Raw genomic sequence first — 14,912 nt, forward strand, 5'->3', positions numbered from 1 at the left:
ATTAAAAAAATAAAAAAAAGCAATATAATAACATAAAAATCAACATTAAATCTAAAAATCTAAAACAAAAAAGAATTTAACATAAGTGTTAATTGAATTAGAAAAATATATATAAAAAAAATTTAATATCATAAATTTGCTAAATTCAATTGTTTTGTTTAAACGTTTTTCTTGATTTAGATAATATTTAAATTCTGTTAAATTCTTTTTTATTTTTATTTTAATTCTTTTAGATTATTTTAATTTTAAAATTAAATTCTTCTATTATATTCCAATTTTTTCTATTTTAAAATAGTTAACTTTTATGTTATATTTTCTATTTTACATTTTATTTATTATTATTTTATAAAATTAAATTAATCGTATTATTTATATATTATAATGTTAAATTCTTCTCTTATATGTTGCAACATATAAGAGAATTTAATGTTATAATATATAATAAATGAATAAATAGAATATAAACATAAGAAAAAAATATAATATAAAAATTAACTACTGTAAAGAATTGAATTGAAAATATAATATAAAAATTAACATATAAAAAAGAATTGAAACATTGGAGAAATTAAATTTTAAAGTTAAAAATCTAAAAGAGCTAAAAATATCAAAAAAGAATTCAGCATAAATGTTAATTCAATTAGAAAAAAAAAACATAAAAAAGAAATTTAACATAACAGTTAACTAAATCTGACGAAACTGCATATAAAGAAAGAACTTAACATTGTAAATTTTATTATATTTAGTTATTTTGTTTAAATGTTTTTATATTACTTAAATTTAAATAATAGTTTTGTTAAATACTTTTTTTTATGTTTTAGTTCTTTTAGATTTTGTTTATTGTTCTTTAAGATTAAATTCTTCTTTCAATCTTTTATTATTTTGTAGTAGTGAACTTTTATTTTATATTTTTACGTTTGTATATTTATTCATTATTTATATGTTATAACAATAAATTTTTTTACATATTGCAACATAACAATTATGTAAATCTAACAAAGCTGCAACATATAAGAAAAGAATTTAACATAAATAATAAAACATAAAAAAGAATATAAGATAAAAGTTAACTGTTATATAATATAAAGATATATATATAAAGAATCATAAATTAATAAAATATGAATTGTTATCATATCTTAATGTAAAAAATCCTAAAGTAATTAGATTTAATTTACAATCAGTTATTTATTTGAAAAAAAGTTATTAAATCTTTAAAATAAATATAAAAATTATATAAAATTAAATTAATCGTATCAAAATAAAATAATAAGCTAATTCAAAAAAATCTAGTTTAAAAATTTTAGTTAGTGGTAATTGTAATGATCAAATAAATAAATAAAAAAAAAATAAATTATTTTTAGAAGAATTATCAATTATTATTATATTTAGTAAATTATTACAATAAATTATTATAATAACATTATATATTATAATAACATTATTATTGAAATATTGGTATAAAAAATAAAAAAATAATTATTAAATAGAATTATTACAAAATAGAATCATACATTTCAAGTGAGACATCTAATCGTCACGAGTTTCGATAATAAAATGATCACCCGCGATGTATCAAATTATTAATTGGAAAGGAAATAACAGGCAAATCGAAACGTATCGAACATAATATGAATACGAATCATCAATTATCTGGAAATGTTCTTATAAAAAATGTTTTCAAGATTTCAAGTTTCAAGCATAAAAAACAAATCACACAAATACACAATAAAAATAACATCACAAATTGAATGTACAAATAACATTTAGAAAATATGTTTATGAGAATATATATGTATGTATGAATCCATTTCTATGTAAATAAAAAAATAAAAAAATTGTATTATATATATTATATATTATTATTATGTAACTTTCTGTTAAAATAATATATTACTTTCTGTTAAAATAAATAAAATCTTACCATATTTGTTTAAAAATTATCAGAAAAAATTATCTCTTGTTATGATATGTAACGAAACTATTATTTCAATTTCAATATTATTTCAAACTATTTTGTCCTTAAAGTTTCAATCAAACGATAATTTGTTATAAAAACGTTTAATTTTCATATAATAATGATTAAACAAATGTGTATTAATTAAATAAAGTTTAATAAGTATAATATAATACTCTATTAATAAAAATTTTATGTAATTTTTCATTTTCGTCGATGAAACGCAACTTGTCAGCATAATTTTCAATCGTAGATTAATGACATGCGCACTGTAATGCGCATAAAGTTTTGCCGCTATATCTTAACGTCTTTTTGATTGGTTAAAATGATATGATTTGCTATTCATTTGTTGCGCGAAAATTGAAATATATATAACAACATACTTCAATTGTAAATTTAATTATATATATCGAAATTTTGTAAAGACATAATAAATTTTCATAATGAAAATAGATTATTACATTTAATTTAATACAAAAAAATTATTCAAATTAGAAAAATTAAAACATGATATCGAAAAATAAAAATTAATTAAATTTGGGAAAGATAATATAAAACAGAAGTCAACATAAAATATATAAAAATTATTGAAACATAATGAAAGAATTTAATACAAATGTTAAACTGAAAAGAAGATTGAAAAACAAAACCAACAAAAAATTACATATATGCTCAGAATTATTATTAAATTAATTGTTTCTTAACGATCTACATTATCAGAATGATGAAATTGAGAAATATAAATTTCTATTCTTCTTTCATCATAAAATATTTTGATTGATAATTTATTTATAATTTTTATAATAAATCAGATTTTAATTCCAATTACTATTAATGCTACAATCGTTTTCTATATTGATATATTTTCTGAACCAATAATGATCATATATAATACAAAAATATCATAATGTATAATATAAATTTATGCTAAACTCTAAAAAAATATTTTAAAATATATATTTTAATATTTTAATTTTCTATATTATATTAATACTTTATTAATTTATTAATATAATATAATTATTTAAAATATTATAATTTATTTTTAAATTTAATTTTAATTTTAGAAATAATATTTTATCTTTTTTTATTTATTAAAAAATATTGTTCTAAAAAAAATTTTATATGTGACAAGAATGTTTATTATTTAATATGAATTTTTATCATAAATTTACAAGTAGAAACATCTTATTTTGCCAGTAAGTAATAATTTATTACTTATATGTTATAACTTAGTATGTATTATATATAATCACTTATGAGCTATTATAATAAATACATTATTCTTATTATATTTGTGTATTTTATTTTTATTATTATTTATTTAATTAATTTAAATATTTCTAATATAATCCTTGTTCTAATATTGATTTAACATTGTATTAAATCTTTCTACATTAAAATATTTGCAATTTTATCAATCTAGTCAAAGGATTTGTAGTGTAAGAAGGTTATGGCTAAGATGGATCTATCATTATTAAGAAGTAAATTTCGTGGTTCAATGCTTGGTGCTCTAATTGGTGATTGCACTGGTAGTCCTTATGATAATGAGGGTCAGTTGACATGTGGTACAAAATTAGTTTTACAAAAATCATTTGATAAATTGGAAGGACCAATATTCAAAGGTACTATATAAATAATATATGAAGTATATTCAATATGGATATTTTTTTGTGATTTTTATCTGTGATTTTGATATAAATTATTTTTAACTTTATAGCACCTGTCATGCAGTTTACAGATGATTCTGCTATGACTTATTCCTTGGCTAAATCTTTGGTTGAACAAAAGGAATTAGATATTATTGATGTTGCAAAAAGATTTGTTAAAAGTTATTATGAAGAACCAAATCGAGGCTATGGAATGGGTGTTGTAACAGTATGATATCAAATATATTATATTTGTTTAATCTTAACATAAAAAATTAATTTTTTAAGATTCATATTTTTTTAAAGGTATTTCAAAAATTACGGGGTAACAAATTTACAGACATTGAAAGTCCAGCCAAAGAACAATTTAATGGTCAAGGTTCATGGGGAAATGGTGGAGCAATGAGAATTGCACCTATTGCACTATTTTCCTATCAAAATTATGATAAACTTTTAGATACAGTTAAAAAAATAACTCAAATTACTCATACACATAAAATCGGAATAGATGGTGCTATTTTACAAGTAATTATTCATAAAATATTTTAACTAATAAATATTTAAACTATTTATTATATATAATTTTTTTTAATTAATTTTTATTATATTTTAGGCAACAGCAATTTATCAAAGTCTCCATTTAAACCCTAATGAAGAATTAAATATAATAAATTTTATTGACGATTTGATTAATAAAATGGATCAAATAGAAAAAGATGAGGAAGGGTATGATTATATAATATAATTTTTGATATTATTATGATATTATTATTATGATATTATTTTGATATTATTTATAATGCTTATTTTTCATAGCTTAGGTTTGTCAGAACCACAACCATATAAAATACAATTAGGTATAATAAAGTCATTAATATCAGAAAATAGTGAAGGTCCACATGATGAAAAAGTTATACAAAAATTGGGGAATAGTGTTGCTGCTTTATATTCCGTACCTACTGCAATATTTTGTTTTTTAAGAGCACAAAAACCAATTATAGGTATACAGACAGAAAATCCTTTTAGAAGAGCAATTCAGTATGCTGTAAGTATATCATTATAAATTATTTTAAGAAATAATATTAATATTTATAAAATTTATCATATGAAAGATAGTGAATGAATAATAGAATATTGCTTTATATCTTTTAAATAAATTTTATAAACTTTAAATTAAAATATCTTTTAACTTAAAGAAACTAATGATTTTTGGATCTAAATAGATCCAAAATAATACTTTTTTGAAGAGAACATCAAATTATATCAACTGGTGCAATAAAAAAATATGATCTCATTTAAAAAAAACATTAATAATTTTCATGTGTCCTCTACATATCCATTTATAAAAAAATTAAAATCAGAATATGAAACCCTTCCTGAAAAATTCCAATTAAATATTTTTTGCTACTACTGGATAATAATGATAATGAAAATTGAAGTGGTAATATCTGGTAAACCATCATATATATATATATATATATATATATATATATATATATATATATATATATCTGAAATATGTTATGATTAATATTGATTAATGTTATGATGAATAATTGTTTATAGTTAAAAGTTATTATTATAAAAAAAAAAAATTTTTTTTAGATTAGTTTAGGTGGTGATACAGACACTATCGGTAGTATGACTGGAGCTATTGCTGGTGCATTTTATGGAGAAGAAAAAATTAGTAACAATCTTTTACAACATTGCGAAGCTTCGGAAGAATTTAAAGTTTTAGGAGATAAATTATTTGAAATATCAGTAAAGCAATAAAAGTTTTTTATTATTTATATAATTAAATGTATATAAAATGTTTTATTTATGAATAAAAACTTTATGGAAATATAAATTATAAATTATAATTAAAATTATTATTATTAATTATACAATTACTGTATTATTTATTATAAATTATTTATAAAATTTTAAATAATTTTATTTTTCTTTAAAAATAAGTAAATAATAATCAACTTTCTAAATAATAAAAAATAATTTAAAAATCAAATTTTGATTGATAAATTAATTATTTTTAAATAAACTAATTTTATGCATAAAATAGATCAAATGATTAATTTAAAAAAATATATATCTTTTATTAATTTGAATACATAACAGAAAATTGACATTTCTATCAGCTGATAGAATTTAATATGGCGGCTTAGAAAAATGTTCGTCTACAATTCGAAAAAACGCCTACAAATGATTTACCAATTCTATGAATGGTAATATATGAAATAGAAAAAAATTACAAAAAAGATAGTGAATATTAAATTTTACAATGGCAGGTAACGAAGAAGTATTAGAAGGATTTATTTGTCCAATATGTATGACAGATTTCAAAACACCTAATCAATTAACAAAACATTTTGAAGATTTTCATAATGATGATCCTGAAATTTTAAAATCGCTTAAAGGTATGTATAATTAATAATATATATTATTGCTTAATTAAAATTTTACTAATTTATTAGAATTAAAGATTGCAAATATTTTATGAATTTTACAAACGTGAGTGTGTCAACTTATGTAATAAAATAATTCAAAGCATTCTATTTTTCTAGATCTTTTTGGCAAAGCTAAGAAAAAGATTCTAAAACAAGATGAAATATCAGATTCTTTTGCAAATAATATACCATCAACTACTAGACAGTATAGTCCAGAACTTAATTGGGAATCTCAAGAGATAGGTATTGATTTATATTGTAAAATTATTAAAATAGTTTTATCTCAAAAAATAAAAAATTTATATTAATAATAAATTGAAGAAAATGATAGATTAATTTAAAATATTTTAAAAAAAAATTAATAAAAATTTTTAAAAATTCAAAATGAATTATAAATCTATTACTAAAAAAAATAATTCTATAAAATATATTATAGATTAAAAATTTTCAGGTGTAATCACATCACATACAAAATATTTTAAAGAAATAAGAAATGCTAGAATGGAACGATATTCTACAGAAACAAATAAACTTCTTATAAGATTAGATAAATTATTAAATAATTTACCATCTGATCCAGTTGATAGAAAAGGTAAAATTCTAATTTTTTTTATGAACATAAAAAAAAAATAATTAAATTTTTCTTTACAATAGTTCATGAACGCACTATTGTGCCATGGATAGATGAAAAAGATGTAAAATTATGTCCTACTTGTGCAAAAAGCTTTCATGTTGCAAGAAGAAAACATCATTGTAGACTTTGTGGAGCTGTTATGTGTCACAATTGTACAATATTTCTATCATTACAAGATGCAAGTTAGTAGTTTTAAAATTGTTTTAAAATATATTAAGAAATATATTTTTTAATATATTGATGATTAATAAATTGTACATTAATATATATTATTTTTTAATATATACTAATTATTTATTTATAGGAAAAATGACAAGCCCTGTATCTGTACAAGATGATTCAGCAGTATCTCCTACTTCTGAACGACCAATTTCGGAACGTATAGTACGCGCGGGAATTGGTCTTACAAAATTAGCCAGATCACCATCCAGTGGTAGTTTAAATAGTGTATTATCATTGGTTAATGATTCAGCAGGCAGCGAGCAGCAATTTAGAATTTGTACCCACTGTGCAAATTTACTTGATGCAAGAGAAAAACAAAAAGCAAAACATTTTGATAAACCAATAGTATGCCAATTTTATGAAAAAATGAGAGCATATATGAAAGAAGCTTCACAATATGTAAAAATGTACAACAAAATGTGGGAATCTTTAAAGTACGTGATCTAATTATTATAAAATGGATATTTGTAATACTGTAATATTTGCTTACAATTTTATATTATTCCTAGCTCAAAATTACTCGTACGAAGTTAAGAGATATGTTTTTCAGTGAGGGAGAATCTACATATAATTTAGAAGATGCACAAGCTTTAAGAATTAAGATTGCAAAATTAGGCGAGAGTATAGATTTAATTAGCAAAAGAATTTCAGTACTCGGAACGAGATGTGTGGAAAACCCTCCACAAGATCAAGAACTTCGATTACATCACATGGTTAGAGTATCAGCAGTGATTTTTTTAAAAGAAGAATTATTGACTGTGCAAGCATTACCTTCAAAAGAGAAATATGCGGAATTACAAAAGGAACGACAAAAACGTTTAGAAGCTAGAATTGCATATGAAAGACAATTGGAAGAAGAACAAAGAGAAAAATCCAAAGAGCAACGAAAAAAAGAAACATGGAATCTTGAAATTCGACCAATTGTGAAAGAAAATCAGGTGACATTAATTTTCTAAATATGTAAAAAAAGAAAGAAGTAAATTTCTATATTTAATTTAATTTTATCAATTTTACAGCCGAATATAGTATTAAATCAATCACAAGGATGGGGTCCTTCTAGTGTTACTCCTATAATGCCTTCTTCTATGGATCCAATAATTGAGCAAATGAGTAATTTACGTGCATACATTAAACAAGCTAGAGCTGATTGCAGATATGATGAGGTTGCAACATTAGAAAACAATCTCAAAGAACTTCAAAGCGCTTATTTCACAATGAAGCAAAGTAATAATAGCGATGGATAAAATATAGACATATCTTCATTTTTTATTAGATAATCTTATATTTCTTATCAATTTTAAATAAGACTTAATCAATCTTTCTATTGTATTGCAAGTTTTATATATCAGTAAGTCCATTTCATATATTGCACAATATGATGTATACTTTAAGATATCTTTGCATTTTCGAATTTAATTACATAATATTTTATAATATATATATTTAATATTAAATTATTATTATGTTGTGTGCATATTAATATGAAAAAATATATATGGTTTTCAATATATTTATATAAAGATAAATTATATTATATATAAAGAAAATATATTTATTTGTATATATTGTAGATTAAGTTATTTTAGATTATATATTATATATTATTATAGATTAAGTTAATTTATAATTATATATATAATATTTTATATTAAAAATATTTTATTTACTTAAGTTAAAATTTTTTTAAACGTATATAAAATATATACTATGTTCCTTTAAAAAATATATTATTTCTTATATTTTAAAAGTATGTCTATACTTATCATCTTCATATTATATTGTTATCATTTAATGATGTATGATTTATAATATTATTCAATAGAATATAATTGTAATTTTTGCAAACTCAATTGTTCTTATTATTTGAATTAAATTCATTATTTACACGAAATTCAACAACACATTGAGGTAATTCAGTGGTAATTATTTCATTTTTATTAATATTCAGATTGGATAAATTCATCGAATTATCTATATGGTAATTTGATAAATTTTGATTTAATGCAATTGTACTATTCTTCACAAAAATTGGAAGTTCCTCTGATAATACTTCTTGATATAATTTCGTTTGTTCTATAGTTTGTTTAAATTCATTTAAAAACACAGGTAGCTCATGAGACAACATTTCTTTTTGTTTAAATATTTGTTCTTGCTTTTTACATTCCTCTTTATTTTGTTCAAGACTAAATTTCATTAAATCAAACATTTGTGTATTTAATGTTTTTTTATTTTTTAACTGTTCATCATTATATTTTTCTTTTGAAGAAATCAATTTTGTTAATTGTATATTTCTTTCCAAAGAACTGTCATTCATTGCTTTAGAATTAATTGTTTTATTATTAACATCTTGAGAAGGTAATTTAAATATCAAAGATTCATTGAAATTAAGATTTTCAAGTTTCTCTTTTTCTTCTAATAATTTCATTTCTTCCGAAATATCTATAGGTGTTGCTGGTCCATATTTTGGTCGTTCAGGAACTTTTACTATCAAAAGAAAAAAGTTATTTAATTAGATTATAATAATATAATTACTTATAACAATATTTTTTTTCATTGTACCATTTAATAAATCTTTAGCTACATAATCAGCTGCTCTAAATAATTCTGCTTTTATTAAAAAATTCAATAAAACACTTAATGTTGGTCTTTTTTTACCCATTGTGCCCCATTCTGATAAAAATATTTCTGCTGCACTTCTTTGATGATTTGCAGCTTGTTCAATCATACTGCAAATTTAAATAATAATAAATGAATATAAATTTACTAATTATATATAATTATATATATAATTATTATACACAATAAAATATTATACCTAAAATGTTCAGAATTAAATTTTGGAAGATTAGACATGTCATCTTTTGGTATAATTGCCATTAATTTTTTCCATGAATCTGATATATTTAATATTTGTGAAAGTATATATAATTCTGCTGGTCTTATTTTTCGTAATTCTGTGTCTAAGTAAATTGTACTTTGTGACATCATACTATTTTCATAAAAAATCATATTAAATATTTTTATAAAATATAAATAAAAATTAATAATAATAAAATAATAAATGTATATTATTTGTGCAATAAACTAAGAAAATAAATTTTAACTTTCCAATATTATTAATTTTATATTTTCAAATACGTTTAATCATATAATTATATAAATTATATAATATATAATATATTAAATAAATAATAAATTCGAATTCATATTATTCCTCATTGTTTTTTTAATAATTAATATTGAATTTACAAATATTGCGCATTATTTATAATCACTATTAATAGAAATTGGATAAATTAAAAATTAAAACAATATTAATTAATATTAAAACAATGATATTTAAATATATCATATATATATATATAATTATATGATATGTATATATATATATATAAAATATGGTTTAAGTAACATAATAAATGAAATAAATATATACAAATTGTTCAAAATCTTTCCGTACAAACTTTTTCGTTAAGAATTGTTAGATACTAAAACAAAACAACTATTAATGTAATAAAATAGCAATAAGAAAACCGCAAGGAAATAAAATCAGCAATATTATTAAAGGACTATGCACATAGAGTTTGACAGTTATAGAAGGGAAACAAATTAAAAAATTTTAATAATGCCATCTACTTGATAAAAAGACGTATCATGCCATACTATGAAATAGCAAATAGATAGTATCATGTCATCATGTTGTATGAAAAAACAATATAAATATTGTATATAAATCCTATCAAATTTTTACAATTTGTTTCCTTTTATTATTTTCTACTTTTTACACCAGAGATGGATAAAATTTTGACGATTGAAATTAAAAATAAAATTACTTTAATTTTTCAATAATTTATTATTCAAAACATTAAATATTCACGAATAATCATGCCAAATAATTATATAAAGAAATATAATATACAAAGAATATAAAAAATGGATCAATTATAATAGCTATGAATAAATGATAAATATTATTCTAACATTTTAAATAAAATTATCATTTAAAACAATTATTTGAAATTTTAATTATTTTCTCACGGTAATTAATTTCATGTTGGATTAGTGTCATATTTCTATGCATTATAATTCTAGAATTATTATTTTCAAGTCATACTATTTTCGATAATAAATTATGATTTTTATAATCATTTCGATATTAAATAGCATAATTTTTGTTATCATTATTTGGTATTGAATTTGATATATAATGATAATGAAAGTTATGACATTTAATATCACATACTTAACAGTAATTCTGTCGTATTATTTTTTTCTTAATTAATTTTTTCTTTTTTTATTACTTTTAAATCAAAATTAGTTAGACTGAAATATTTATTTGAATTAGTTTTGAAGCAAATCTTGTTCTAGAGTTCGTTTAAAGTCCTGCTATCGCAGTTTTATTAACAAATAGATAAAATTAATTATTTCCATCTTTCGGTAAAATTATTTTAAGATAAAATTTATTATAAATTGAAAATATGATTAAATAAGCCATATGTTTATATAACTTTTTTTAATGTTTTCATATATTTTGAATTCATCAGTGAAACAGATTTATACTATAATTAAAGGACATTTTTTATAAGAAAGTGAATATATTAAATATTGAATAGAAAATTTATTATTGATATATTTTATTTTATAAAAAAATCAGTATAAAAAATTTATTAAAAAAATAGTATTTTTATAAAATATAAATATATGTTAAATTTAAACATAAAAAATACAAAAGTTCTAACATATATACAATATAATATAAAACATATAATATAAAATATCAAATTTGTTAAAAATGCATATAATTTTATAGTAAATTTTAAATTCAAAAAAATATAATTGAAAAATATATTATATTAAAAAATTATATTAAAAAATATATATATATTATATATTATATATATAAAAACCTAAATAAAATATGTAATTATTTGTTAATTATCTCACATAAAATTAGAAATAAAACATGAGATACTTAACAATACATATAATAGAGTATAAAACATATAAAACCCATGTATTTTTGTTTTCTTGGTTTCTCCTATTCTATTTTTTGAATACTCATACAAATATTCAATGATAATTATATATTAATAATTTCAGTTTTAATAATATTAGAGTATAAATCTTTTAATATTCATTTCATGTTAAATAATATCTAAAATATTTTAAATAATTTTATATAATTTGCTATTTAAAATTGTATTTAATTATATTAAAATAAAATTATATATACCATTATTTTATAAACGATATGATATATCTTTAGCATTTTCCTTGCCATTAGCAATTCGAGATCCAAATTGGAAAGCTCTCTTAGGAAAATTAGCAGTGTTTCGGAAACCAAGTTTATATGCTACCAAACGTAAAAGTAATTTGTCTCCTAAGCCTGATGGCATTTTATCTGTTGGATAACATCTAAAATTAAATAATAATTTAATTTTACTTTGTATTGTTATCATTTTATTTAATCAATTTACCTTTCCCAAGGTTTTAATTTTTGAACATATTCTACTATATTTTCATCTAAATATGGTAACCTAGATTGTCTTCCATGATCTGATACAATACGATCATCACGACCTAAATTTCTTTCGGAAATTCTAGCTAACTCAATATTTAATTCTTGAGTTAAAGCATCCCAACCTTTATGTCTTAATATTGTTCTGTGTCTCATATATCCACCGAATAATTCATCTGCACCCATACCTAAGAGAAGTACTCTACATGGGGATTCATAAATATCAGTACCCGAATGGATTATACCTTTTGCGCGACTTGCAAACCAAACAGCACAACCTAAACTTTCATCCAATATAGTACATAGTGGATATAATAAATTACAAATATGCGATGAACGATACTTTTGTAATTCTGCCTGGCTGACATTTACCTAAAAGTATTATTACATTAATTATCGAAATATTTTTCATACATAAAAAATTTTTATAAAAATATATTTTGTTTTATATGTATACATATATATATATACTTCTATAAAATTCCATTTTCGTTTTGGGCAAATTTTTGTAAGTTCTAAAAATGTTTGTTTTCCAGTTTTTCTATCTGGAACATCATATTGGTTCTCCATATCTTTTTTTTCATTATTTCCATTGTTAGATGTTTTAGAAGTATTAATCAATTTTTCGAATGCAACATTAATTAAATCAATAGGTTCATTTTGCGATATGTATTTATCAGCAATTAATGTTAAAATAGCAGAATCCAAGCCTCCAGAAAATAGTATACCTATTTTTGAATGATTGCATATAATATTTTCTTTGTTTAAAACTAATTTAATACATGTTTTACAAAATTTTGGCTGTTTTTTTATTCTAACTTCTACAGCTTTGTAAAGAAGTTGCAATAAATGCTCAACTCTTTTATGAATATCTTCATTTTTTAATAAATATTCTAATATTTTACAAAAATTCTCTAAATAAGGGCTATTTTCTAAATATTCCAAATCTTTAATATGAGGATGTAAATGTAGACATGTCAATCCATCTGATTTTAGTATAGTTTTTTTAATATCAATGTCTACACCCAAATGTGTTTCTAATGTTTCAATAATATCTGTAAATCGTAAATCTGGTTCTTTCCATGGATAACATGCAAGATTTACTCTTAAATTAGTTAAATTCATAACAAAAATTCCAATTGCAGGAATCTCTATAATTTTATTTATCTGTTTACTAGCAACAGATGTCAAAGTTAAAATATTTTCATCAGTGTTTACTTTTAAAAGTAAACTGTGTCTTCCTATAATATCTCTTCCAAAATATAAAAGATTATTGGTTTTCTGAAAATATATAAAACTATATGGACCTTGGATTTCTTTAAATACTGATAATATATTTGAAGATAATTGTAAAGTATTTAGTAATATATTAGTGTCACATGTATTATCTTGAGCCTAAAATGAATATGATCATTCAATGCGAATGCATTAAATAATTACAGTAATTAGTAATTGCATAATATATAATATTTACCAAGTTTCCAAAAAATATATCTCCATTCCAAAGAAGAATATTACCATTACAATCTATGGCAGGTTGTTCAATCAAATTAGAACCTTGCATCCATAATATAGAAGCAACAAAGTGTCCAAACCAATTGGGCGTTAAATTTTCAGCTTTTTCAATTATTCTATCAGGACCACGAGCATTTAATAAATTTTTACAAGCTTCCCACTGAAACAAAAACAATTAAATGATTTTATAATTGATAAGATATTATAATAATAATTGATAAGAATTTATATTCATGCATTATAATAATACCTCATGTGAAACTTTTGCATGATTTCGTGAAATGTTACAGAATATTCCGCACATTGTTGTATCGATATAAACATAACCTCGATGTATAATTATGCTATAAATAAATAATTAATAAATATTTTATAATAGAAAGTTATAATAACATATAATATCATAAAACTTCATTTTTTAATGAATATAAGAAACATTTCTTAGATTTCTTATTAATTTCCAATAACAGTAATCAATGACTAAGCGATAAAATAGCGATAAAATTATTGAATAACTATATTAATTACATAACATAAATTTTTTCAAATTTATAAGTATTACATAAGTATTATATCAAAAACATTGATGTAATACTTATATAATAAGATTTTATTTATACTTTACTTTTATTTTATTTAAATATAATTATATATATATATATAATTATACAATATATATATAATATAAAAGAATTTTATAAAATCTAGATGTTCACATAAAAACTTATGAAATAATATTTTTAAACTTATGAAATAATTTTTAGCATTTTCACAAATATTTCAAAAATTTTTTTGCATTTATATGTTTTAATATACATGCAGTTAAAAGCGAAATAAAATTTATAAAGTAAACATACATTTAACTATGCTTTAACTATGCTTTATTTTTCTACGCTGAATTTTCGCCATATTGTTAAAAATAATCTGACAAGTAACAATAATTTAAATTCAAGAATTAAATATTAATTTATTA

General features: G+C 20.2%; 4 protein-coding genes across 17 annotated transcripts; 2 read left to right on the forward strand and 2 right to left on the reverse strand.

Annotated features, from left to right (window-relative positions):
• The first annotated feature begins 2,319 nt into the window (after nt 1–2,319).
• Nucleotides 2,320–5,455, forward strand: LOC100869247 (ADP-ribosylhydrolase ARH3). 2 transcript variants are annotated; one of them, XM_031919686.2, is made up of 7 exons: nt 2,320–3,156; nt 3,384–3,582; nt 3,678–3,835; nt 3,913–4,131; nt 4,220–4,332; nt 4,423–4,651; nt 5,212–5,455. In XM_031919686.2, exons 2-7 carry the CDS (start codon nt 3,411–3,413, stop codon nt 5,377–5,379), a joined length of 1,059 nt encoding a protein of 352 aa, XP_031775546.2. In that variant the 5' UTR covers nt 2,320–3,156; nt 3,384–3,410; the 3' UTR covers nt 5,380–5,455. The 2 variants fall into 2 exon arrangements, with proteins under 2 accessions (XP_031775546.2, XP_003698280.2); XM_003698232.4 differs by lacking the exon at nt 2,320–3,156 and having other exon boundaries at nt 3,174–3,582.
• Nucleotides 5,456–5,733: 278 nt separating this feature from the next.
• Rbsn-5 (Rabenosyn-5) lies at nt 5,734–8,751 on the forward strand. Of its 2 annotated transcripts, XM_086914798.1 has the most exons (8): nt 5,734–5,828; nt 5,892–6,020; nt 6,168–6,293; nt 6,502–6,642; nt 6,705–6,866; nt 6,989–7,340; nt 7,457–7,844; nt 7,923–8,751. In XM_086914798.1, exons 1-8 carry the CDS (start codon nt 5,822–5,824, stop codon nt 8,148–8,150), a joined length of 1,533 nt encoding a protein of 510 aa, XP_086770924.1. In that variant the 5' UTR covers nt 5,734–5,821; the 3' UTR covers nt 8,151–8,751. The 2 variants fall into 2 exon arrangements, with proteins under 2 accessions (XP_086770924.1, XP_003698279.1); XM_003698231.4 differs by having other exon boundaries at nt 5,752–6,020.
• On the reverse strand, nt 7,884–12,272 carry tub (interleukin 1 receptor associated kinase 4 tube). 5 transcript variants are annotated; one of them, XM_086914801.1, is made up of 4 exons: nt 12,140–12,272; nt 9,722–9,895; nt 9,466–9,632; nt 7,884–9,390 (listed from the first exon to the last, which is right to left on the reverse strand). In XM_086914801.1, the coding sequence occupies exons 2-4, from the start codon at nt 9,892–9,894 to the stop codon at nt 8,753–8,755; spliced, it is 978 nt and encodes a 325-aa protein (XP_086770927.1). In that variant the 5' UTR covers nt 9,895; nt 12,140–12,272; the 3' UTR covers nt 7,884–8,752. The 5 variants fall into 5 exon arrangements, with proteins under 5 accessions (XP_086770927.1, XP_086770929.1, XP_086770926.1 ...); XM_086914803.1 differs by lacking the exon at nt 12,140–12,272 and adding an exon at nt 10,343–10,536; XM_086914800.1 differs by lacking the exon at nt 12,140–12,272 and adding an exon at nt 10,367–10,533.
• LOC100867630 (asparagine synthetase domain-containing protein 1) lies at nt 11,505–14,900 on the reverse strand. 8 transcript variants are annotated; one of them, XR_015294306.1, is made up of 8 exons: nt 14,797–14,900; nt 14,190–14,283; nt 13,899–14,099; nt 12,896–13,819; nt 12,670–12,796; nt 12,384–12,612; nt 12,140–12,307; nt 11,505–12,061 (listed from the first exon to the last, which is right to left on the reverse strand). XR_015294306.1 is itself a non-coding variant. In XM_086914796.1 (8 exons), exons 2-7 carry the CDS (start codon nt 14,241–14,243, stop codon nt 12,147–12,149), a joined length of 1,710 nt encoding a protein of 569 aa, XP_086770922.1. In that variant the 5' UTR covers nt 14,244–14,283; nt 14,797–14,900; the 3' UTR covers nt 11,505–12,061; nt 12,140–12,146. The 8 variants fall into 8 exon arrangements, 4 of the variants coding, with proteins under 4 accessions (XP_086770922.1, XP_086770923.1, XP_086770920.1 ...); XM_086914796.1 differs by having other exon boundaries at nt 12,140–12,321; XR_015294307.1 differs by having other exon boundaries at nt 12,384–12,796; nt 12,896–13,705.
• Between the last annotated feature and the right edge of the window lie 12 nt (nt 14,901–14,912).

This window comes from Apis florea, unplaced genomic scaffold, assembly GCF_048593485.1.
Source record: "Apis florea isolate Af1SG1 unplaced genomic scaffold, ASM4859348v1 contig_3745_pilon, whole genome shotgun sequence".
Lineage (NCBI taxonomy): Eukaryota > Metazoa > Arthropoda > Insecta > Hymenoptera > Apidae > Apis > Apis florea.

What these genes read in the sequence shown, in the direction of transcription:
- LOC100869247 (XM_031919686.2), top strand. Translation starts at nt 3,411, where the DNA reads ATGGCTAAGATGGATCTATCATTATTAAGAAGTAAATTTCGTGGTTCA. An exon ending in ATGGAATGGGTGTTGTAACA is followed by an intron (nt 3,836 to 3,912) that starts GTATGATATCAA and finishes ATTTTTTTAAAG; the next exon opens with GTATTTCAAAAATTACGGGG. An exon ending in ATAGAAAAAGATGAGGAAGG is followed by an intron (nt 4,333 to 4,422) that starts GTATGATTATAT and finishes TATTTTTCATAG; the next exon opens with CTTAGGTTTGTCAGAACCAC.
- LOC100867630 (XM_086914794.1), bottom strand. Translation starts at nt 14,243, where the DNA reads ATGTGCGGAATATTCTGTAACATTTCACGAAATCATGCAAAAGTTTCA. An exon ending in ATGCAAAAGTTTCACATGAG is followed by an intron (nt 14,100 to 14,189) that starts GTATTATTATAA and finishes TTTTTGTTTCAG; the next exon opens with TGGGAAGCTTGTAAAAATTT. An exon ending in AAATTAAAACCTTGGGAAAG is followed by an intron (nt 12,322 to 12,383) that starts GTAAATTGATTA and finishes ATTTAATTTTAG; the next exon opens with ATGTTATCCAACAGATAAAA.
- tub (XM_086914799.1), bottom strand. Translation starts at nt 9,915, where the DNA reads ATGATTTTTTATGAAAATAGTATGATGTCACAAAGTACAATTTACTTA. An exon ending in TTTAATTCTGAACATTTTAG is followed by an intron (nt 9,633 to 9,721) that starts GTATAATATTTT and finishes TTAAATTTGCAG; the next exon opens with TATGATTGAACAAGCTGCAA. An exon ending in AGCTAAAGATTTATTAAATG is followed by an intron (nt 9,391 to 9,465) that starts GTACAATGAAAA and finishes TTCTTTTGATAG; the next exon opens with TAAAAGTTCCTGAACGACCA.
- Rbsn-5 (XM_086914798.1), top strand. An exon ending in TTGGGAATCTCAAGAGATAG is followed by an intron (nt 6,294 to 6,501) that starts GTATTGATTTAT and finishes AAAAATTTTCAG; the next exon opens with GTGTAATCACATCACATACA. An exon ending in CAATTGTGAAAGAAAATCAG is followed by an intron (nt 7,845 to 7,922) that starts GTGACATTAATT and finishes TCAATTTTACAG; the next exon opens with CCGAATATAGTATTAAATCA.